General features: G+C 41.8%; 1 protein-coding gene and 1 pseudogene across 5 annotated transcripts in view; both read right to left on the reverse strand.

The window, feature by feature from the left end:
• The window catches only part of lama2 (laminin, alpha 2), a 202,011-nt gene that overhangs the window by 143,541 nt on the left and 34,400 nt on the right, over positions 1 to 24,070 (reverse strand). For 4 of the 5 annotated variants that reach the window (XM_054760840.1, XM_054760839.1, XM_054760838.1 and 1 more), the window contains exons 2-5: positions 19,011 to 19,266; positions 18,527 to 18,703; positions 18,295 to 18,450; positions 11,649 to 11,826 (exon numbers count right to left, since the gene is read on the reverse strand). In XM_054760840.1, the coding sequence (XP_054616815.1) occupies positions 11,649 to 11,715 (67 nt within the window). In that variant the 5' untranslated portion in view covers positions 11,716 to 11,826; positions 18,295 to 18,450; positions 18,527 to 18,703; positions 19,011 to 19,266. Of the gene's footprint in view, positions 1 to 11,648; positions 11,827 to 18,294; positions 18,451 to 18,526; positions 18,704 to 19,010; positions 19,287 to 24,070 lie in introns of those variants that run through there. The other variant, XM_054760837.1, reaches the window with a different exon arrangement.
• Positions 18,550 to 23,738, reverse strand: LOC129172631 (vesicular inhibitory amino acid transporter-like; annotated as a pseudogene).

A 24,070-nucleotide genomic window follows, 5' to 3' on the forward strand; every position in this document is an offset into this window, starting at 1 on the left:
CTAGCTGACCTCAGTGGGTTTTTTCCCTTTGAGGTGTATCATAATTAATAAAGCAAATTCACCTCAACAGAAAAGTGACATTGAGGACTCCCTCACAACCTTGTGCGATCACAGACCCACACCCTTACTCCCAGGTGCAGTTAGTCTATTACTGCAGCGCTGCAAAATCCCTGTGTGCAAGCACACGCACACACATATTTTCCCATTTTTCATCTTTTGTCAAATGTGAACATTTGCTCTGCATTAGCCTCTCTGGGTTTGCCTTGGACCACAATAATGGAAATAGAAAAAAACCTAATGGAAATGTGAAATTCAGAATATAGACCTCCCTCTCGCTGCGTCTTATCCACACACACATACACAAAATATCGGTGAGAAAAGCTACAGGAATAATGGAAAATCAAATACGGCAACTTTTTTTCTGCTTCTTTAGACCCACTTCTGGAAGTATTTTCCTCTGTCTTAGTTATTTGTATGCACACAAACACACACACACACACACACACAGTGTTGTGTATAGAAGTCCTATGACCAACCCGGCCATTCTGATAGACTCTTATTCTCTCTGATGTCTTATCAGCGGAATCACACAAACATTCAGCAAGAAAATAATGGCTTTTCTGTTTGCTCTATCGTTCAGCGTGTGTGTGTGTGTGTGTGTGTGTGTATGTGCATGCATTTCTATCTTAAAGGCGAGCTGCAAAGTGTCCATGTGCACTGCATACAGATGTGCCAGTAAAGCCAGACATGAGGATTATTAGAGGGTTTGGGGCTGTGATTCAATAAAAGCAAATGTGAAAAAAAGTCATTTTCATTAAAAAGCCACAAATTAGCTGCTCTGCAATGAAAGAAATACAAACATCCATCCAAGCATTTTCTATGCCGCTTGTCCTCATTAGGGTCGCGGGGGTATGCTGGAGCCTATCCCAGCTGGCTTTGGGTAAGAGGCGGGGTACACCCTGGACTGGTCGCCAACCAATCACAGGGCACATATAGACAAACAACCATTCACGCTCACATTCATACCTATGGACAATTTAGAGTCGCCAATTAACCTAACATGCATGTTTTTGGAATGCGGGAGGAAACCCACGCACGCACGGGCAGAACATGCAAACTCCACAGATGGCCAAGCGGAGATTCGAATGAAACACAAGCATGCTTAAGATAAATGAGAGCATTTAAGGTATATTTATCAAAGAACATGCGTTTCCATTCATAAGCAAACGGGTGCCGAGGCCTTTCTGATGACTTTTCTTGGCGTCAATTTACTTTCTATTCCATTATCTGCTGCCTTCAGAAATGTACTTGGGAAGTCATTTAAATAAAAACTGAAAACTCGACGCAGTCCCGTGCATTTTCTTGTTCAGCAGAGTTCCAATTAGTAGGTCATGGCATAGCGATTCAAACACAGAATGTCAACATGTTCCACCTCAAACTATGATTTGTGGTTTGTACAGCTGTGGTGGACACTGCAGATAAACAAGCATAAATCTAGTTTATCTGGATGAGATACAATAATCCTGAAAGAGTGATAAAAACAGCAACTTGAGTAAGCAAATTTTGTGCATTTGTTGAAATAAATCGGTGCCAGGCTATGCAAATCAAGTCAAGTTAAAAAGTTTCTGTATTGGGCATTCAGACTATGACCACACGGTGGGGTTAGGTCATGATAACATGAGGTAGTGGAGGGTGAACCCTAAGGGTCAAAGATCACCAGTGTGAGAGGTTAGAGTTTAACTTAATAGTGAAGGTGACGACAAAAAAAAATAAAATCATCACAGCTGGACACACACACACCAAACCAACAGATGCAACAACAAACCTTCCAAGACATTCTCGAAGGATCTCTTCCCGTGATGCCAATACACCAAAAACCATGCTGTGACCATGTGTTGAAGAAGTATGCGTGGGAGGAGTAACTGCTAACTGCTATGAGTCCTTGCAAGACTTCTTCAGACACGATCTAAACACATTTCAATTGTTGCAACCAACCAAACGTATACAACTCGTTTCGGGGAACCGCAGTAAGGGCGCACCTGGACTTTTTTGGAAGTCTGACACTGTCAAAAATAAGGACACTGGTATGTTGCGGGGTTTTTTAGCATTTACCACATGAGTTGGGAAGTGAACTAATGAGTCTACAGTAAATCTGCAACATATCCAAACCATCAAAGAACATGAACAAAAGCCATACAACATCTGGCAATTACACCGACACAAAGTGGAAATATTTAGTTGGATGCCCTTTGCAGGGATAACAGCTTACATTTTTGGGGGAAGACTTGCTACAAGATTTTGGACTGTATCTGTGGGGGTCACAATCGCTGTTCAAGTGCATCCCAGAGATATTTGATGGGGTTGAGGTCTTGTTTTTGCCCACAGACCTTGCGTTCAGGGGAAACTAGGGGTTCTGCTTCCTGATCCGTCCATCCGGACCGTGTTTCTCACGGTTGTGTTCAGCTAGGGCATGTCCCAGCTGATTTAGGATGAAAGCCAGACTTACCACTGGACTGCTCGTCAGTCAATCATGGGGCATGAGTGGGACTTGATCTCATGCCAGGTGTGTGAAAGTCTGACATGTGAACCACTGCATGGCCAATGTTAGTAGAGAGACAATCAAAAGGTAGTCACTGCTAGTGATGGGCGATTGACTACATTTCCTTCCTTTCCTTTTTGTGTTTTTAAGGGTTCTGAACTCCTGCTTCAGTTTCATTGCTCAGAATAATGCTGCCACGGTGGAGATCCGGGTGTATGTAGCCCATATTCTCGTAGCTAGCGTCATTCTTCTTGCGACCACAAACTCTTTGATACCGACTCAACAGCACCTCTGCTGGTACAATGGGACTGTCTGTGAACGTAGCTTGTCGTTCCAACTCTGTCCACTAGATGTCATCGTAACTTTGCTTCTTAACACACCTCATATGCACCTGGTCTGCCAGAGAATAAGAAGACGTCGCAGGAGGGATCAGTGAGGCCACCTTGTTGCCTATTTAGCAAGTACTCAGACCCCTCTAGATTATGTTTCGAAAAAGGGACTAGCAACATAGGTAACGGCTTTTTCCGGTCTTGTTGGACACTTTTGGTGAGTCGGTCTTCAGCATGTCGGTCTTCTCAACAAGCAGTTAACGAGCCATCTAAAAGCACAACCAGGTGGTTCAATCTTGCTTGTGGCATAAAAAAAAACACGCAAAAAGAAGGAAGAAACTTCATTGGTACACCTAAAAATATTTGTTTGTTTTTTTATGTTTTTTTTCCATCCATAAAAACGACATGTGCATGTAGCTCGGCCAATTATGTAAATTCGGCAATGACAACAACACCACAGATAGTTTGCAGCCTGGTGAGAAACACTGGATTACTATACAAATACTTCATTATAAGTTGATTGATTGAATCCTGATCATTTTTAATTCAAATCAAAAACATCCCTGAGGAATCCAAAGTGCTTCTCAGACAGTGGCGCAGCCCCCCCTGGGGGGTTGTGGTGAGGTATCGGCCGGGCATGAGAGGCAGAGAGGACTATAAACATAGCATTTCTTCGAGGTTTGTACAGATAAATACATCGATTCTACAGTATTTAAATTCAGGGATGGGGTTGAAAACAATGCTGTCCCCTGGGGAGGGGGCATGATAGAAAATAACTGAGAACCCCTGCTTCAGATGGTCTTTGATAAAAGCAGCTTTAGAGGAAGCAACCACAACTGAAATCAATAGATGTTAAACTGATCTCAACATGACGAGAAAAACCTAAAGGAGAGCTCGGGGTCCGGCTTTATAGCTGTCTTTGAACTGCCTGTGTCAGACAGTTATTCTTCGTGTAAAAGGCAGCTTGCGCTCAGTGTGCTCGCGGTGGATCAGAGGGCTTTAAACTGGAACAAACCAGTAAGACCTCCAGAAAGCAGTGGTGAAGGAGCAAAAGACAAACAAAGTGAGGCCAAACGCAGATCCCGGCTACGGCTGCAGAGGTTGTGAGCCGTGCTCTTGACTCAAGATGAAAGAGAGGCGGCTCAGGAGGAGGAGAAAAGAGATGAGTAGTGTGTGTGTGTGTGGGGGGGGGGGGGGGGGGGGGGGGGGGGGGAGTAAAGTGATGAAATGGTACAACACAGAAGACAGAAAGCTTTTGATGGCTGGAAATGTGGAAATGGGACGCAAATCCATCAGTGAAACATTTTTGATGTTGCTGTTAAATACATCTATATATAGGCAGCTCTGATGTGATCAAACTGTGTTGCAAAAGTACCATTTGTGAGTAAAAGAAGACAATAAGGAAGAGAACCAGGGGGCCATGGAACGAATGGAGAGAGTGGCAAAGCAAGGAAAGTAGTAGACAAGAGGGGATATAGGACGCTCAGCATCGGAGGAGGGGAAGGGGTGTGTGTGTGTGTGTGTGTAGGGGGGCTCATTATTGACACCATGTGTTACCACAGGAAGCTCCTTAGGAAAATATAAGCATCGAGAAAGATCACAAAGGGGGAAGAGAGAGATGGGAGAACAACACTGAGAAAGACAGAGAGAGATTCTAAACTCCTTGCAGCTGCAGACCTGCGTGTGCACGTCTGCGTCCAAGGGTCACAGGTCGTACATCTGCATGTCAGGCATCCAGCGTTTTTAGCCACGAGGTCACAGAAACTAATCCCAAAAGTCTAAGAGCTACAAGTCCACCTTTAGGTGAGGGAGAACCATGTCTGGACTAACTCTACTGACTGGTAGATGACTGTTCACGGACCATCTCACATTATGAATCATTACTGGGGAGTGCATATACATGTAATCCTTTAAATGTGTTTAATAAGTGTGTGAGGCATTTTTAGGGCTTAAATCTGGATTGCGTCACGAGTGAACAAAGGCAAATGAAGAGAGAAAGGGACAGTTCTGGAGCTGAATCTAATCTAACAATCGGTGGCTTTTATTGAAAATGTTGACCCAAAATCAGAGGAGAATGTCAACGACAAGCCAGGAGGTGTATCAAAAATAGACATTTTTATGGGTGTCTCAATTACTCGCCTTTTTTTCGCCATTCCCTGGTGGTCCTGGGACCACCAAAAAGGGAAAAATGAGTCTCTGCAGTATATAGAGTATGTCACTATGATTGACAGTATTTTTTATGTTAAAAAAAATACAAAAGATGCATTTTATTTCATAGTATGAGTGTAAAATAAATAGATAAAGATCACATAAGACATAAAAAAGGGTCCTGTGAATGCAGAAAATGTGGACAAACCCCAGGACTGCACAAGACAATATTATTATATTATTATTATTATTATATGATATTATATTATCTACAATATGCTGCAGTCTGTAACAAGAATCATGGATGGTTCCCATGTTTAGGTAGCTCTCAAGAGATGGAAGAGGAGAGCTTGCCTCAGCTACTCATACATAACATTGAACCGAGTGAAAGAAAATAACAAGACGCTCCGATACTGAGAGTGCAACAAAAGTCCTGCACAAAGAAAACAGTGTTAAACCACCTCTGAAACAAGATACTTTAACTGTTTATGTTGTATTGCATTGAGTCAGTTCAAACAAGAGATGCTCCACTTACTGCATACCTTGTGTGGCTTGTGTCTGCGCGTTCATAACATACATTTACACATTTTTATAGAATTAAGATGAAAAATAGGAGGAAAATTGGGGAAGACTGTGTTGGAATTGGGAATGAAGATAGGTCACTTTTGCTGCTGGTTCTCAACAGCTTAGACTGCGGCCTCACAGAATATATAAATTAGGCATTTGTTGTGTGAAATTCCACTATTTACACCGTGGTGCACATCGGAGACTCGTGGGAATTTGTTTTTCTTCTAAAGCGAGATGTGGCCTAAATTAAAGAATGTGTGCCGACTCCAACAGGGACTGTTACTATTTTCCAAAATTCTGTCATCCGATTGTATATGCGTCTTCTCAGTCAACAGTCAGGATGCAGGCGCACACCCTCAGTGTCTCACACATGTACAAACACACATACTCACTAATTCATCAACCCATGCCCGCCTCCTCTCGCGCTCTCTCTCTCGCTCTCTCTAAGGTAGGGTGGAGGTGGGCAGAGCAGCTATTGTGTCCCTGGTAGAATTAACTATTGATTTTCTCCTTAGCATTATCAGTGCAGCTCTGACAACAAAACAGCTACACAGCACTCACACAGGGGCGTGCACACACACACACACACACGAAAAAGCTCTAGATTTTGTTTTTTTGGGGGGGAGGTGGCGGCACAGGCCCAATGAGAAAAGGCCAAATGAAATATTAACATGTGACTGGAGTACACACACAAACAAACAATGATACCGAAGAAAATATGATGCATACAGCGCCACGCTTTAAACCAAACAACACTGAGGGTTGAAGTCCTTGAAATGTGACACTTTGACAGGAAGGATGCCCTATTATTCGAACTTAACACACGTTTAATTTTAGCACGCAAAACAGTGTGCTAATCCACACATGCAAACACACACCTGTTAGCAGGGCACAGACAGATAGATAGACAGATAGCTAGATAGCTAGATAGATAGATAGATAGATAGATAGTTAGATAGATAGTTTTCAGTAAAACTAAGTACAGTAAAGGTCACCCTAGCACAGGGGTGTCCAAAGTGCGACCCGGGGGCCATTTTTGGCCCGCGGCTGTGTTTTTAGCGGCCCTCAACACATTTTAAAAATACAATTACACAAGAAAACTAACAAAAACAATAACAGAAGTGTAAGAAAGAGCAGTCACTTTACAAAATGTTACAATAAAGTCATAATATTAACAGAAAAAAATGGTTTTACAAGCATAAAGTCGTAATACTATGAGAACACTACAAAATTGTTATTAAAGTTAAAATATTAAACAAAACATATCTACATGGGCTGGTTTACAAAATGTAAAATATCAAGGTGGCCCCTGTATTCTTTGATTTCATCGTATGCGGCCCTCGCTGGGATAAGTTTGGACACCCCTGCCCGAGCACACCAGCCAGGCGGTTCTGGGTTGAAACCTCAAACCAGATTTGTCTGTGTGCACACAGTCCAAAAACACGCATGTTAGCTGAATTAGAGACACTAAATTGCCTGCATGTGTGAATATAAATGGTTGTCTGTTTATATGTTTCCCTGTGATTGACGGGCGACTGGTCCAATTGACATGCTCTATTCCGGGTCATGACAATGGCTAAGAAGGCCCCGGAAACTTACCCTGGTAAGCCACAAAAACCCTTCGTAACTCACTAAAAGGATAAATAACAGATATCCTGACCTAGTTCAGTTGTAAGGACAACTATGATTAAAAATAAACCCGGTGTGCAAAAGTGACCAATTCCCCGTGCAAAGTAAAGACTAAGCATTTACCATTGCTTTTTATTGCTGCTCATTTTCTCAGATGGCATTTCGGCTTAAAAGAGATGTTAGGGTTGCCTTTAATTAGAACAGAGTTACATTACCTTAATACACAAACATCCTTATTTAGTGGGCCCGTCCACCCCTCCCGATGTGTTGATTCTCTTCTATTTGTAAGAAAAACATGAATTACTTGCTGTAAGTTTGGCTTTCCAAGTTGTGAAAGTTTGACAGATTTCCCACGGGTGCATTCTATCAAACCCATCCAGCTAAGCGCGGCTGCTTTTCACATTAACAAAGCAGACTGGGATCAACATGTTTCAGAAACATAACGTTGAGATGGATTCATCTCATGAAAATATTGATTTCTCTAATGGCCTAAAAAAAAACACACACACACACACACACACACACACACACACACTCTGGATTCACATCACACTCACTGCGATGCCTCAAGTGAACTTGCAAGTCATTCAGCACACCTTGGTGAAATCTACATTAACATAAACTGATAAACAAATCAGTAATTGCTTTGAATAGACGATTTTTTAATTAATTTTAGCATTACAAATAGACTTAAGAGTAACACCTTCAATTACACCAAAGTGACTAACATGACCTGGAAATTTTGCCAATTTCGCAAAGTGGTATAAACATGTTTAAATGTATTTTGGCTGTTTTTCATCTCGTGTTGCAAGCTCATTCAGTATCTTTTGAGGTACAATGGCTGGTCAGTGGGCTGGTAATACAGTATGTCTTGCTTTTTAATCTCAGGGAGTTTACATTTCGGCCCAGTCGTCTCCAAAATCGAACTATTCCTCTATGGTGCCATACAGGACGTTTGTAGCAAGCGCAGGTAAGTTAGCACACAACAACAAAGAACTACCAGTGTATGTGGGTAACAACAGCGACTCGCGAACAACAAGCACATAACTTTAACTGTTATTTAAAAGGTGCCCACAAGGCATGCTGGGTACTCCAGTGCTAACTCCCCTTGATGCTACAATACAGTGATATATGAGATGCACAGTGACGTGTACATTATCTTTAAAACCAGCCCCCATTTACAAGGAGCCCGGACATAAGATGAATGTGTTTAATCGCCCATGTGCGCATGTGCTACCGCTGCTGAAATGAAACCAACACACGTAAGTCAACAACTTCATTGTGTTGTGAAATAAGTTTTAAAAACAGGAGTTAATGTTGCACATTTCTTATGACACAAACCCAAAAGCTCTGTTTTACCTGTCCACACACAAACCCTGAGTTCTACTCAACCCTGAATCCCATGAATCTGAATGAAAAACTGCTACACTGCCAGTCCACCAGTAACATGGACTTCAACAACCTTCCAGAGTGTCAGTCGGTCATTCCATCAGCCGGTTCCACCCATCTAATTTCTCACCATCTCATAACTTGGTACCCACATCCCCTAATTTCTCAGTAACAAAGTTTATGGGAACCCATTCATCCATTTTCTATACCGCTTCTCCTCATTAGGGTCGTGGGGGTACGCTGGAGCCTATCCCAGCTGACTTTGGGCGACAGGCGGGGTACAGGACTGGTCGCCAGCCAATCACAGGGCACATATAGACAAACAACCATTCACACTCACATTCATACCTATGGACAATTTAGAGTCACCAATTAACCTAACATGCATGTTTTTGGAATGTGGGAGGAAACCGGAGTACCCGGAGAAAACCCACACACGCACGGGGAGAACATGCAAACTCCACACAGAAATGCCCAAGGGAGAATCGAACCCAGGTCTTCTCATCTCCAGAGTGTGACTGTGTGGCCAACATGCTAACCACTAGACCACCGTGCGGCCCAGTTTATGGGAACAGTGTGTCAAAAAACATTCTTTGTAAGATCAGTTCAGATTGCAATCTTTGGGAGTGTGGGAATACAATATGGCCATTTTAATATGATGTGTGTTCCCATTCAGGGGCTGAATGCCCTGTGTGATGACTGTCTCTATTCAAAGTCTCAAATGTTCTCATTTGTTGAGAATAGACTGCTATTATCCTTTGCAGCCGACTATACCCCTAGATTATTGGGCAATATTGTATGTAATGCATGATATATTCGACTGTATGGGACCTAAAATGGTGTCAAATGATGTAACGTTGGTAATGCTAACCATTTAGCATCCCTGCATTATGGGAAGGAGAGGAACGAAAAAGGAGATCACCCGAAAACTAGCCTCTGAATTGGGGCGCAGTTACATGCCAGAGTCAACCTTTCATGTCTTATTTTTTTGTTTTATGGACGGGTCAGGCTATTTTCTCAATGCCACACGCGTGCACAAAGAGTCGCATCCCTCAGCAGCAGCACTGAAGAACCGTGAGTCACAGATAGCAAAAAGCATGGCAATCGCTTACATTTGTATTGAGATTATAAGGCATGTAGCATCCAATAGATATATTCACTGTCTTCTGTTTGGGAATATTTCGACCCATATTATTGGGCATTTTCCCCCTCCAGTCAGTCATAATCTCAAAAGACATCAATGCAGTTTACCAGCGGTACCTGTGTCGTAGACCAAATTGATCTTTCACAGCTCCACAAAAACACAAAGCGAGAGCAGCCACGTTTTGCGAGGTGATTTGAGCTTTACCCGAAAATTACAACCAAGACCAAATACATTTTCACCGAGCTCCATTGGTACGATACCAAGCAAATTGATTTGATTTCATTTCAGATCTGTGGGAGGGGTCTGCCTGCATGACGATGCAATGTAGGGGCTTGAAGCATTTCCAGAAACAGCATCCCAAAGCATGTCAAATCGTGAAGCAAACCCTTAACGACTCTCTATGGAACTCTCTATGGAAGCCAGAACCATAAGTTTGAGTGCAAAGTTTGTTCATGAGCACTGAATCTAATCAAAAATTAAGTTCTAGTCATAAAATAACAATTGTCAGCCACTCTGTCTTGCTTCTTTTTGGTATCGACAGAGAAAGTAAATTTAGCATACACGATCGTGTATGCTAAGGACAAAAAAGGTAAACATTGGCCATTGTTAGAGCATATACTGGAGTTGACGATCAGCACTAGAAATGTGTGATTAGAGATGAAATGGTATCTGAGGTACCCCTCCCTACATGCAGAACATGCACCGTGTGTAGGGCCCCGTGATCCATGGGGCCTCCCATTTTGCACAAGGGGGCGCATTCTCCGCAAATGCGCAAAGGGTTGAGCATCATTGAGCATCAAGTCAGCTCGAGGCAGGAGAGGAGAAAAAAAAGACAAGTAATCTGACACTGTGCTCTCTGCCACAATGAAAAAGGCACCGTTCAGCCACTCACGTGTCAGTCCCTGGTGGTGTAATGATAGAGCTGCCTTTTAACGCAGAGAGCGTGGGAGCGATCCCATACCTGGACAGTTTTTTTAATCGCAATTTTTGCGCTAACTATTTGTTAAACAATTTGTCTTCCAGGCATTCATATTGCTCCAAAACGTCAGAGTCAAATAGTATAAAAATAGCTTTTAATGGGTTAGTTAGGTCCTAGAGATGTGATGACCACAGCTGCACAGTGGGAGTCCAATGTGATTTTTCTCCATGGGGCCCAGAATACCTGGCGGCGCCCCTGTTAGTCAAACAGTAATTTAGTAATGGGGGACATTTCAGGCTGTTCTCAAACCTTTTCAGAATGTAATTACGATAATTGTTGACTTTACCTCTTTATTAAGTTTAGCATCTGAACGAAAACTCTTCACAACAAAAAAAATAAATAAACCGCACAACACGCTACAACAAACTACCATCTTACATGGGTAACAACCACACGCAAACCTGTTATTCACAAAGTGACCACAAGGTATGCTGGGTACTCCAGCAGTAACTCCCACTGCGCTACAGTGTGGTCATACATTAGATGTGGAATGGCATGGCATGGCATTATCTTTAAACTGAGCACGCACTTGCATGGAGCCCAGGACACATTATGAATGATTTCATCATGGACAATTATGTTTTATGGTGGTGTTTGTGTGTTTTGGGTGTTGGAGCGTTTGGATATTGCTGCGCGTTTGCCCCTATCGGCCACCGTAGGTTGGGGGTAAAACCCTCATCCTAACTGTTCCAAACATGAGTGATTAAAAAAAACTCAACACATTCATGGGTTGTCCAGATAAATGCTGCTACTAGCTAATTATCTTACAGCACTAATCAAATAAAAAAAACGTGTTATCTACACAGAAAAATTAAGAGTTCTACTTCCTGTTTTGCTGTGATTAGTTGTTGGCTGTTGACCAATTAGCGCATTAGGGCAAATGACGTAATCATTAATGGACTCGCTTACCGACAAGCTACTCACCTCTCTGCTGCGCGTGGCCGCATTGCCATAGCAACGCGGTGAGGAGCACCAGCCGGAGTCCCGTCATGGTTGTCCCGTGTGAAGTTGAGGGCGTGCGACTGTGAGCTGCCACTAGCACAGGACTTCAGCCGAACTTTGCACTCCTCCTCCTCCTCTCTCTCCTCCTTCCCCTCGTGGTCTGAATGGGAAACAGAGGGAACATATGGAAATGGTGTTCTCATTCAGTACTGTTTTGTTTCCACGTTGGTGATCACATTTGCATTCACTAAAAGGCATTAAATCAACCCTTAAATTAACTTTAGCTGCTGGTATCTAGCATAAACAATTTTGGGAAACATTAAATTAAATGTTGCATCGGAAACTGCTTTGGCTTTCATGGACAAAACAGCTCACGGGAAAAGGAGAGGGCGCAAAAAATGTGACTGCAACAAAGAAAAAAGTAGTGGAGGAAAAGTTTTCGTCTAACTTGACACAGTACAACTGTTTTAGGGCTCCTCCTGCTGCCCTGCTCAACTCACCGCACTCTGACTAAGCGAGTGCCTACACAGGCAACCGTTATTAAATATGTTTGGAATATTTGCAGTAAAAATACTGGAACACCCAATTATGTGAACACTAAAAAAGGTAAAACAGAAAGACAGAAAAACTTGTAATGGTAACCAACACTTGAATATGCCTGAATTTTGTCATTAGAAGACTTTTTTACAGAGAAATTGGCAACAAAAATCTCCAAAATCACAACGTTAGCAAAAAAAAAAAACCCATCCATCACAATAATGACCTATATTAGAATTTTAATTTAAAAAATTCCAACAGGAAATATTGGAACTAACAAAAATAATCAGTTCCATGACAATGTCAAATTGTGGCTGTCAGAAACCTTTAACAACAGTTTTTAGTAACATTTGACATATCAAAAAATACATTATGCGCTGTTAGTAAATGGTACAATGCTGACACAATAAAAGACATTTTAACCATTCCCTTCATTCTGGATTGATTGCTAGCTAGACCGCACCTACGCAATCAAAATACAAGACAACCCATTTTTGGAAAAATATTTTTAAATCATGGTTTCAGTATCTGTGAAATAACACCTGATAAATGTCAATAAGAAAATATTCTTTGGTACTCGACAGTTGCTGCTACATCTATCCAGATCACTGGTGGGTGTGAGTGACGGGAAGAAAAGCTCTGACTGGCTTTGGGAGACGTTATTTGGCACCACCTGTTGGTTTGCATGCATATATCTCGAAACCTACAATACAAAATGACCCTTGTTTGTTCTAGGCAGAAATACTACTACTACTACTTCTTAAGAATGATTGATAAGAGAATGATGTGCATCAAATATCACATTTTTTATCGTTAGTAACCGTCTTGCAAGCGTAAAAAGAAGTTAACCACCGTAAAACACGACATTAACGTTCATGATGGCTTTTCAGTTAGTATGTGTGCAGTTCACCATCATGTGTGCCCAGTGTCTTCCTCCAGAAGCACAGAGGCTGGTCCTGCGGAGAGTAAGGCTGAAAATGGCCTCTCTTCCCTGGGCTCGGAGCACCGGGGTGGCCTGGTGTGCTGCCGGGTCTCTGTGGTCCTGCGTGAGGTCTATTTTGTAACATTACCAGCATTATATGACATATAGCATGAACATAACAATACTAATGTCTCTACGTCTAATAAAATGCTTTTTCACCGTCAGATTTGTTCAGGATGATCTAGAGATGCATATTCCGACCCAGACTGATGGGTTGAACAGAACCTACGAAGAGGACAACAGACTGAAATTCCATGACACTAGAATAAAAAAAACAAAGCCTTCTGAATTCCAATGGAAGTAGATGCCAGACCTGTCATTGTTGGATCCACCAGCACCGTTCAACCAAAACAACGAGAACCCCTACTGGACCCACAGTAACATTAACCGCTTTCACAACAAAGCAGAAGAAGCGACCCGTCGAGAAAGGAAAGGCCAGCGAACGAGGTGAAGTAATCTTGCAAAAGGCGGAAAAAGCACCATCTGCTCGAGGAACCAGACTTTTCAATCCAACCATCACATCTTGCAAAGCTGGCTAGAACATAGCAAATCATTCAGGTGAGAGAGCAACAAAAACACCAAAAATACATTTTCCCACAATTTTCTGCTTAATTGCTGTTTTTTGTTGTGCAGAAACACAAACAGATTTTTTTCCACTGGCATTTCTTAACTAATTACAGCTTCAATTATAATTCTCTTCTTTTTTGGCTTCTTTGAACCTCATTTCCTGCACAACATGTACGCTACTTGGCAATTATTTGGAATTACTTTTTTTCTATGAAATATATATATATCTGTTGTTGTTGTGGCAATGTCAGCCATTTTTGGGGGTTATTTTATATTTTAATAATAAAGTGAATTCATTATTAATGGGATGTATTGTTAGATATGACACTAATTTGCTTTGTCACCTGTAACACAAAGCTAAGATGTTTTGTTCAGGTAGCCTAGACTATATTGACGTACATTGGAACAGTTTTAGCACCATTAATGCACAAAATACAGTATATCAAAGCAGCCCCCCGCATCCTTCACTTTATGTATGCGGCCCTCAGAGGTGGAAAGAACACAATTTCCCTTATTTTCCAGAAAATGTCCCTTATTTTTAAATGCAAATGGTGACAGCTCATCGTTAACTGACAAAATTAATGAATTCACCACCGCCTAAAGTTTACTACAGGCTAACTTCATCAGCCAGAGGAACCGCACTCCGTTCATTTTCCACCAGTGCACCACCAGTATGACTTGATTTATGGCTATATGAGGTAGAAATGTGACAGTTCCTTGTATTGACATTATATACAAAATAACAAAGGTGACGGCAGAAGTCTACTGCTACGCTGGCGTCATTTTGCAGGATACAAATGCACGAATACAAATGGCTTCTGTTCTCCACTCTGCATTGAAAAGGCATCCTTAAGCGTGCACCGCATTTCATCTGCTCCGACTGTTTAAATATGACTGAACAATGTGGTGCCGTGTACGCAGGCAGTGCTTCTAATCAAATAAAGCATGAACTAGATTGCACATCCTTGTGTTCGTAATGCAAATAGCTTATTATGCTATGAATTCTGAGGCGTGCTCAATTGCGGCACTCATGTTAAAGTGCTCTTGCGTGAATAACTGTAGTGTGATGAAACTGTGTTCCTAGCTCTTTAAGGACAATATTAGGGAGAACTGTGTGTGTGGAAAACAAGGATGACATATACATGCACTCATGGTCCATCAAGGAATCAAGCTGAAAATAAGATGTCACAGTTGTCCATGCATAATACATGTAAAGGATTTTTTTTTGCTTTATATGAAAGTCATTTACGTGTTTGGTTTATTACTAAAATAACATATTATATTAAAATGCTGTAATTGAGGATTTGTGGTGGCTGAAAGCCCCATAAAAAGGTGCGTATTAAAAGTATGACTGTTTGTTGAAGGGCTGACGAATGACCTCAAATGTAAAAAAAGAACAACAGCTTTATATCCTATTAAACAGAAAATATGATTTTTTCCGCTGCCGGTTTATTGGTGCCAATATAACTCACTGTGTGCCAGCTTAATAAAGTTTCTTATTGAGGGGCAAAATCGCTGGCAAGATGAAATGCGTAATCTTTCTCAAGCTCTTAAGGCTGCCAATTTGGGAATAGGATGGAAGTTGGTTTGGATTCCCACTGCTTCTTCATGAGTTTGTCCATCACAGATTTAGATGTCAGACCTGAGTTAGTTAAATAAACTGACCTCGAGTGTGATGATTTTTTTAAAATGTAAAACGTAATTACAAGACTCGATGTTAAAAAAAAAAAAATCTTCATATCTGTTCTAGGACACATAGAGCGCTACGTATTTATTTATTAGGGGCATCTGCAACCAATACAAATGTACATAAGACAGTTTAAAGCAGGTAACATGATTTGGTTCAGTGATACTTCCCATCACAATGAGTACATCATTAAGATTGTTATCAAGCGTTAGCATCACTTCTATGATATTCAGCTCATAAAAGGTGCTCTAATACAGTGATCCCAACCCCCGGGCCGTGGGTCATTTGGTACCGGGCCGCACAGAAAGAAAAAAATATTTCCATTATTTCTTTTTTTATGTTTTATTTTGAAAAGTGGCCGGATTCTCTCTGTTACATCCGTCCATCGTGCGTGTGCTAACTTTATCTCCCGCCGCACAGATAGACCACTACTGTATTTTTACCATTTTTCTTTCACCTCATATTTGGTGTCAAATGCTGATACTATGTGGGAATGCATAAAGGTAAGTTTTGATGACTTATTGAGTGCTAATGTGCACATTTTTCGCAAGTTAATTCATGCTAGCACACTGCCTTTTACCACACATGTCAAACAGCCATGTAATCATCTCTCTGGAAAAACTTGGCTGGAACTTGAACTGGTGGATGGCGGGTCGGCATTCATTTTGGGCTTTTAATTTGATGTTATTCATGTCTTAGTTTTACACAATACATAATCAATAAGATAAATTAGATAGCTATAATGTACGACATTTTGCGCCATTCTTTTTTTTTTTTTCTTTTGTTGGTAGTGACAAAAAAATTTGGAGCCCAGTTTTATCTTCTCGTGAACTAATATTCCAGCTATTCCAGTTGGACAGCTGGCTTTCCATTTTCATTTTTACATTTTCTTTTTTTCTTTTTCCCATTCAAAGCATGCAGCAAAATTTCTCATTGTTTTCTGCACGGGCATCTTGCGTAATCGCGTCACTATGTGAGATTTGACAAATAATTGTGTGTGTGTGTGTGTTTGTGTGTGTGTGTGTTTGTGTCCGTGTTTTTATTTTACTTGCTTAAAGTGGGAAAAAAAATATTGCTACACAATATTTACAGTAGTTTTTAGGAAGCTGCAACCAAGCCAAACTGCAACCACAATAATATCATTCGCATTCTTACCGTTAAAGACAAACGCTCTTATTATTTAAACACATATTTTATCAACAGAAAACGCACATTGCTTGTAGCCACACTTCATTAGCAAATATAGCGTTTAATCGTTTTCGCTGATTTTAAGTTTAGTGGAACAATTGATTGCATTTGGGGATATAACCTGAATAAACAGAGCCTGTTGTTAATTAAAAGTAAAACCTGTCTGTTCCTGCTTTGCCGACGTCCCACAATTCCCCCACGATGAGGAAAGCTATCACTTGTCACTTGTGCATATGACTGCTGAAGGGTAGTAATTGAAGTCATCCACCAAGGAAGCCCAGACTGTATAATCCTCTATATTTTGTGAAGATGAATGTAAAGCATTTTGATCATCGTAGCGTGGATGAATGGATTCTAAAGGGTCTGGCTACTGGCTGGAGTTGAAAAGAATCTCTCAGATCGGCATCTTCTTCAGAGCCACTGAGGGATTTTCGTTTCCCGGTCTCTGAGGCTTGCTGTGATTGGAATCGTCTTCAGGTTGTGCACAGAGTAGCCAATTAGGAATTAACTGGCAGGATCACAGAGAGAAAGTAGAAGTGACAGAGGGAAGGAGGAAGGGAGGAGGCTGACGGTGGTGGCCATGGCGGGGGGGGGTCATCGCGCACTTGAGCGTCAGATCCTTCCACGAGCCGCTTTCTTCCCGAGCGGTTCCGTTTTCCCACATCAAAGTTGGATGTGGATGTGCGCATGTCTGCCGTGTGATGTGCTACCACAGCTCTCACAGCGAGCCTGTGCATCAGCATGTTCCAACATCCACAACACACACGCTCCATCAAAGTAGCTCCATGCCCTCCTCTCATCTTCCTCCTCCAACCTCCCGCCCTGCATCCAAAAGGTCCAGCCTCTTCTTCCCCTTCCTTCTCTTCTGTCTCCTTTTCTTCTCACCTGTACCTTCGACATGCACACCGGTTCTCCCTGGGAGTCACTTGGTGAAGAGCCAAAGCGCTCCTCCTCCTTCCTCTGCTCCTGCATGCTGGAGTTCTCTGGGCCTTACGCCAAATATATCTTCATCTCCTCATCCTCTAACCAAATTCCACGTCCATCTTCATTCATCGGCGCCCTTCACCTTAATCCTTCTCTCCTTTTCACCTGCAGTGAAGATTGTTTTTCCACTTATCATCATAACAGCAATTATAGCTTCTGTGTGAAACGTGTATTTTAAAGTAATTGCAGTTATACAGTTCTAGCTTTCCTCTCCTTTTGTCCTCCTTCAGGGCATCTTGGTGTTGCTTTGCGCTTTGCTCTGGCTTTGTCAGGCTTACATCGGATTGGTTCTTCTGGTTCTTTCAAGCATGGTCTTGTAACCACACAGGGAAGATCCTGGTTGCCTGTTTGTACAAAGAACAACAAAGGTTTTGTCCTCTGGTGTGTTCTATTCTCAGTTCCTTACATATTTTCTTGGTGTTAGCGGAATGGGCCTGCATTGTCGGGGAGGACTTATGTTGGCAGTTTTTTCACCTACCTCAACAGCTTCATTAGCTGTGTGAGACTGTGCAATTCCCCACAAATTCTGTGCCACCTCACAACTTCCCTGTACATTTTTGGCAATCAAATTGATCCCGGAGTAGCCTCAAACGTGCACGTCAACTGTCCAACCAATCGAATGTGTCGCACACACTCACATCACCACTTCCTTGTTCACACTGATGTCCATTGGTGATGATTACCTCTCATCGTCTCTCGGTGGTTTGGTTTGGTGTGGGGGGTGCCTGTCACAGTGCCTGTCGAACCCATCAGCAAAGAGAACTCGGGCACCAACACGGAGGTATGACGTCATCAGTAATAAGAAAGCAGCTTGTGGACATGGCTTGAAGCAGGGTAGGCTGCAGGACATAAAAAGAACAAAAGGGGTCGTCTTGAATTGAAAATCGATCATCAGTGTTGGTCATTAGCGCTCACCTCGTCATTAGTGTCACCAGCGTTCAGGTGTGGACAGTCGCCGCAGAAGAGTAGAATGGCAGAGGGTACAGACAGCAGGGTTTTAGCCAGCAGACACAGGCTGAGAAGAGGTCAGAGGTCATGAGGGATGTTGTCTGTGATGACCTCACCGGCCTCTGCACCCCAGGTCAACACAGCCTAATGGAGGAGGAAAACAATCATTCACTCCAATGCCGATACTTGCAAGCACTTTGTTCATAGCTGTTGTTTCTTTGTTCATACAAACCACCCTCAGAACTCCAACCTAATCCAATACAGGAGGCTTTTCCACGTACTCGTTTGTTTGGACTTTGAATTCATTTTACTTTAGAAATAATGAGAAAATAATTAATCCCTGCATAAAATTTCGAAACCACTAATCCATTTCCACTGCCTTTAACGCAACCCGTGACTGACACTTTTCCATTGTATCTATCATATATAATCCAGTATATAAATCTGGTACCTGGATAGTCTGGTTCAAAGAGTGGATGCTGCAGTAATGTACTCCACAGTCTCCATTTTGCTGCAGTGGCCCATTTTCTCACTGAAAAAAAACATGCATTTTAGGTTAATTGGAGATTCTAAATTGTCCGTAGGTGTGAATTTGAGCATGAATGGTTGTACTTCCATATGTGCCCCGTGATTGATGACCAGTCCAGGATATACTCTGCCTCTCAGCCAAAGCCAGTGCCGGGATAGGCTCTCGCTCACCCATAACCCTGAACAGGAAACACCACAGGAAATCAATGACTGCATGAGATATTCAGCAACATTGTTTTCATGATACAGGCCAAAAAGTGTGTCCAGCACAACATGGTGTTAAAATGATCTCTGTCTTCCATGCTGCCCTCTAGAGGAGGTAGGGAGATCAGAAGATGCTGACGCCCACAGATATAACAAACTCCTCTGGGTCCCTGCTGAGAGACAGATGGGACCAAGACCGGCTCCTGACCCGACTCAGATAGTACACCATCACCAACAGACTGAAAGTAAGTAAACATCACAAACGAGAAGCTGATGAAACGGATCCTACTTCACTGACACTCGAACACTTCTTCGGGCTTATCAGTGTATGGGCCAGGGAGCATAGCAGGCTGTGGGTGGACATTGGTCTGAAATCAGTTAGCAAGCGGCAGGGCAGCAGTATGGCCAGAGGCATGATTAAGCACACTGATCTTGGAACAGCAACTCCTGGTTTCCTTATAGATACACTCTTGATCAAAATTTTAAGACCAGTTGAAAACTTGCAAGAATTGGTTTCGATTGGCTGTCCGTCAAGACACAGGACGATCCTCGGCCCAAATTAAGGTTGTTACCTGTGCCGAGTGCAGTCCAATAACCATCAGACGGCATCTGCGAGAGGAGGGTTTTCAGAACTAAAAGCACCTTCAAAGGCCTCGTCTCCTTCAATACCACAAAACTGCCAGTTTGGAATTTGCACGAGAGCACCAAACATGGGACATTGAAAGGTGGAAGAAAGCTTTATTCTCTGATGAGAAAAAATGGAACCTTGACGGTCCTGATGGCAACATTACTGACATGACAAGGACATCCCACCTGAGATGTTTTCCGCACGGTACAGCAGAGGTGGTGCTGTTTCCTTCAATGGAACAATGAAGCTTCATGTTGTGCAGGGGCGTCAAACAGCATCTGGGTGTGTGGAGATGTTGCAGGGGGCATGCCTCATGACTGAAGGCCCTCGTCTGTGTGGTAATGACTGGGCTTTTTTCAACAGGACAACACTGCAGTTCTCAATGCCTGCCTGACAAAGGGTTATTTTGAAATATGGTCTTAAACTTTTGATCAGCCTATTTCAATTCAAACTTTATTTATTGCTTATTTATTGCTTATTATCAAGAGTGTATCTTAAACGTGTTTTGGTGTTCGCAGTGCATATTACTTCTGCCTCGGTGATGGGGACACAAACCCTGTATAGCATCAGCACGTTAGCGTTAGCATTTTCAGACTGGTTTTGCATAGAATGTACAGTATAGTTACATGACCAGTGTCTTTGCTTGTGTTCTATTAAACTTGGCATTTTTCTTCAAATTGCATCACGCAAGATTACACGGCAGAGCCAAGCATACGACATTTTATGGTGACATGCAACTCTTTTAGTTGAAGTAAAAACGAGGGGGGGGAAGACCCACGTAAACAGAGAATTGATGAATAACAGAAAGGAAAAGTGCAGCATATGTTTTTCTTATGGATTCATCTGTCACTGCCATGGATTTTCCATTAACTAAGCTGTCAAAATGTTCAAATCTCATTTTGAGAGGAAGATGTAGACATGTGCATGTGTGCTCCTTTGCCTGAGTTATTTTCCTTTCCGTAAGATAATGTCTCTAACTTGCGCCTACAATTCCATCCCGACGACTTTTGTTCATGGAGAGACTGATTTGTTTGCTGTTTCGACGCGGGGACGCTGGGATAATTAGTGCCATAACATCGGCCATTTTTTGTGCGTTATGCTTAAATGACAGCTCAGCATGAATTTGTAATCGAATAATAATACCCATCTATTTCAATCCATTTTTTACACTTCTTATTGTGTTTGAGGCAGTGGGGGATCTCATAATATGAACACTGAAGGAATATACTGTACAGTATTACTCAAAAAATATATTATACGTATAACTATAGGATACAACTGTAAATGGTCAGGCTAAAAGCCTCAGACACACCATACCACTACACTCGGATGTTAATGCATTGCCATGGGAACCAAGCCAAAAGAGATTATCTAAGGAAAACCCCCCACCTGTAAGATAGAATGTGAGTCGACCAGACATTTTTTTTTTTTAGCTCAGCCATGATGCACCAGGATGTTCTCGAGATTGTGCATTGTTGCTTCAATCAATCACACTGTAAAATAAATGCAAGACTCTGAATCTGAAACTGACAGCAGCTTTGTGAGTCTTTGTTGGGCGTAAACGAACATTTCAGGGTGATTTTGGGGCTTCCATGATCACGCTAATGTTTCTCCCTCCAATAGCCACTGTTTGAAAGCATGCGTGTATGAGTGAGTGTCATTACTTGGCTTTGGTTCAACATCTTTCCATGTGCATGTAACCCATTGTGGGAGTGAAATGAACCAAGAAGCAACTCGAAAGGCAAAGAAAAGACGCAATGAGACACATATCTTTCACACTGGTTAAACCATCACGTTGAAAATGTGAACTAGGAGAAGAAGAGCAAAGCAGAAATCAGAGCCAATTAAAGAAAGCCTTGAATTTATTATTTGTTTAATGACATATTCCGTGTAAAATTCTGTGTAAAAAGTAAAACAGCTGCTTTGAACATCTATTACAGTACTTCACACTTTTAGCAACATAATCTTAATTATTTCCATTAAAAAATACCGTTAAAAAATGTATCAAATGAAACAAACGAGATGATGTGTTAAGAAAATATGAATACATAATACAGTATAGATCCTGTTCCAAGATCACCCGCGAATATCCGCGAGTAATCGAGACGCCCATAAAAATGTGTTTTTGACACTTGGCTCGCTCCTCCCCCTCCAAACCCTCCTGCTATAGCCTGACGTTAACATTCTTTTCCGATTTCGGATCAACATTTGCAATAAAAGTGACTGTCGTAGCGTCTCTCCTCAATATGCCTCACACACTTCTTCAACGCACTTTCAAGCGTACTCACCACTAATGAGCGCTAATGTATGACAAACAGATGGAATCAGAGTAACGATGCATTCAAGGACAGCCAAACAAAGTGAAAAATCTCAATGCTTACCAAAAAAATGTATCATCACTGAAACAAAGCTTCAAATTAATTCACTAAGAAAGCAATCGTCACATCGCTACGCTGTTTACATTCATTTTTATTTATTTATGTTTTTTTTAATGCTGCCAGAAGACCAAACAAATACATAATAAACATAAGTCAGTATTCAAATTGTTTTTAAAGCCCATTCCAGGTATCCATCCAGCTTTCATACCACAAGTAGCCACATAACAAAAAAAACATTGCAAGACGAGGTCTCAGCAGGCAGTGTCCCTTCCATTGGGATTTAGCCTTGTTTTTTTGTTTGCTGTCATAAAGGAACACTTCTCCACAAATTTTGCTCTGACGCTACAAAGACATGAATGGAAAGACCTTGCTTTTTGTGATGAAATACTTATTTTAATCGAAAAAAAAATCTGGAAACAGGAAACAATGAAGAGCCTTGTGGCAGTAATCAAATTATTTTGTTTTCTCAAGAGTCAGGTGTCAAGCCAGCCTTGCCATGACTTTTCACAAGCGCATTAGTAATTAAAAAACTGATATGTTATGAATAAAGCGCCACAGTGAATGGATTCTGTAGTCTGTGAAGTGTTTTTTTTTCCCGGCAACCTCAAAATCAGCTCACACGGTACAATATCAAGGTTTATCTACTTATTTATCATAAACCGCTTCATTTATCAGGAGTGCCGCTACCGACTGTGTCCCAGGGGTTTATGACATTGACCGTGTAATTGCAGCATCACAATGAAAACACATGAATATGGAACATTTTTAAATATGATGCTCGCGAGATGAACCTAGTGACCAGTCAGCGCCAACCACAAAATCAAATGCGACGGAGAAAGCGGTGCACTTAGCGGTGGTACTTTTTTTCTACAATGGCTGCACAGTTGATTTTACGGTCATATTTTAATCATCACAGCACTTAAAATGTAATTGATTCTTTCAGAAGCCACATAAAAAATAATCAATGTTCACATCTACGCCGTTAGTCGGTGACCTCTGTGTTTACTGACGCGTCATATCTTGTTATCACTGCCGCAGTCGCCCCCAAAATGATCCTCCCATTATCTAAGATGATAAATGACACACTTTACTGTACATGCTGAGGTTGATTAAAGCACGTTATTTAATAGTCATCTCACATTTCATGTTTGCATTCGATGGTGGGTTCCTTTTACATTTGGGCTTTTGTGCTACATCAGCGGAGGTCAGGTCAAAAGGGTCATTGTAGAGAACGCCACCAGGGCCAATTAGGCACACGATAAGCATTGGCAGCACAGTGAGTTGTTTTTGTGCATGCTGTGTTTGATGCATGGCAGTCACTGCAGCTGTCAGTCAATGATCCAAGTATGTCCACTGCTCTTCGGTGTGATCATACTCATTATTGAGCTAGGAAGTCAATAAATCCACTCTAGGTTATTCCTACCATGCTGGACTTGGGCATGACTGCGTATGCATGCTTCATGACCATGATAAAATGATTCACACTTTGTACACATTTATACATACAACTGTTTAAGCAATTGTGCAAAAAAAAGTAAACAAAAGCAAGTTGGTTTCAGCTTGAGGTCACCAACAAATGGCCGGACATTCTCCTTCAGGGTTTTTTGGTAGACAGCAGAATTCATGGTTTCATTTATCACGGCAAGTCTTCCAGGTCCTGAAGCAGCAAAACAGCCCAGACCATCACACTACCACCACCATATTTTACTGTTTGTATGACATTCTTTTTCTGAAATGTGGTGTTACTTATACGCCAGATGTAATGGCACACAC

Source organism: Dunckerocampus dactyliophorus, chromosome 19, assembly GCF_027744805.1.
Source record: "Dunckerocampus dactyliophorus isolate RoL2022-P2 chromosome 19, RoL_Ddac_1.1, whole genome shotgun sequence".
Lineage (NCBI taxonomy): Eukaryota > Metazoa > Chordata > Actinopteri > Syngnathiformes > Syngnathidae > Dunckerocampus > Dunckerocampus dactyliophorus.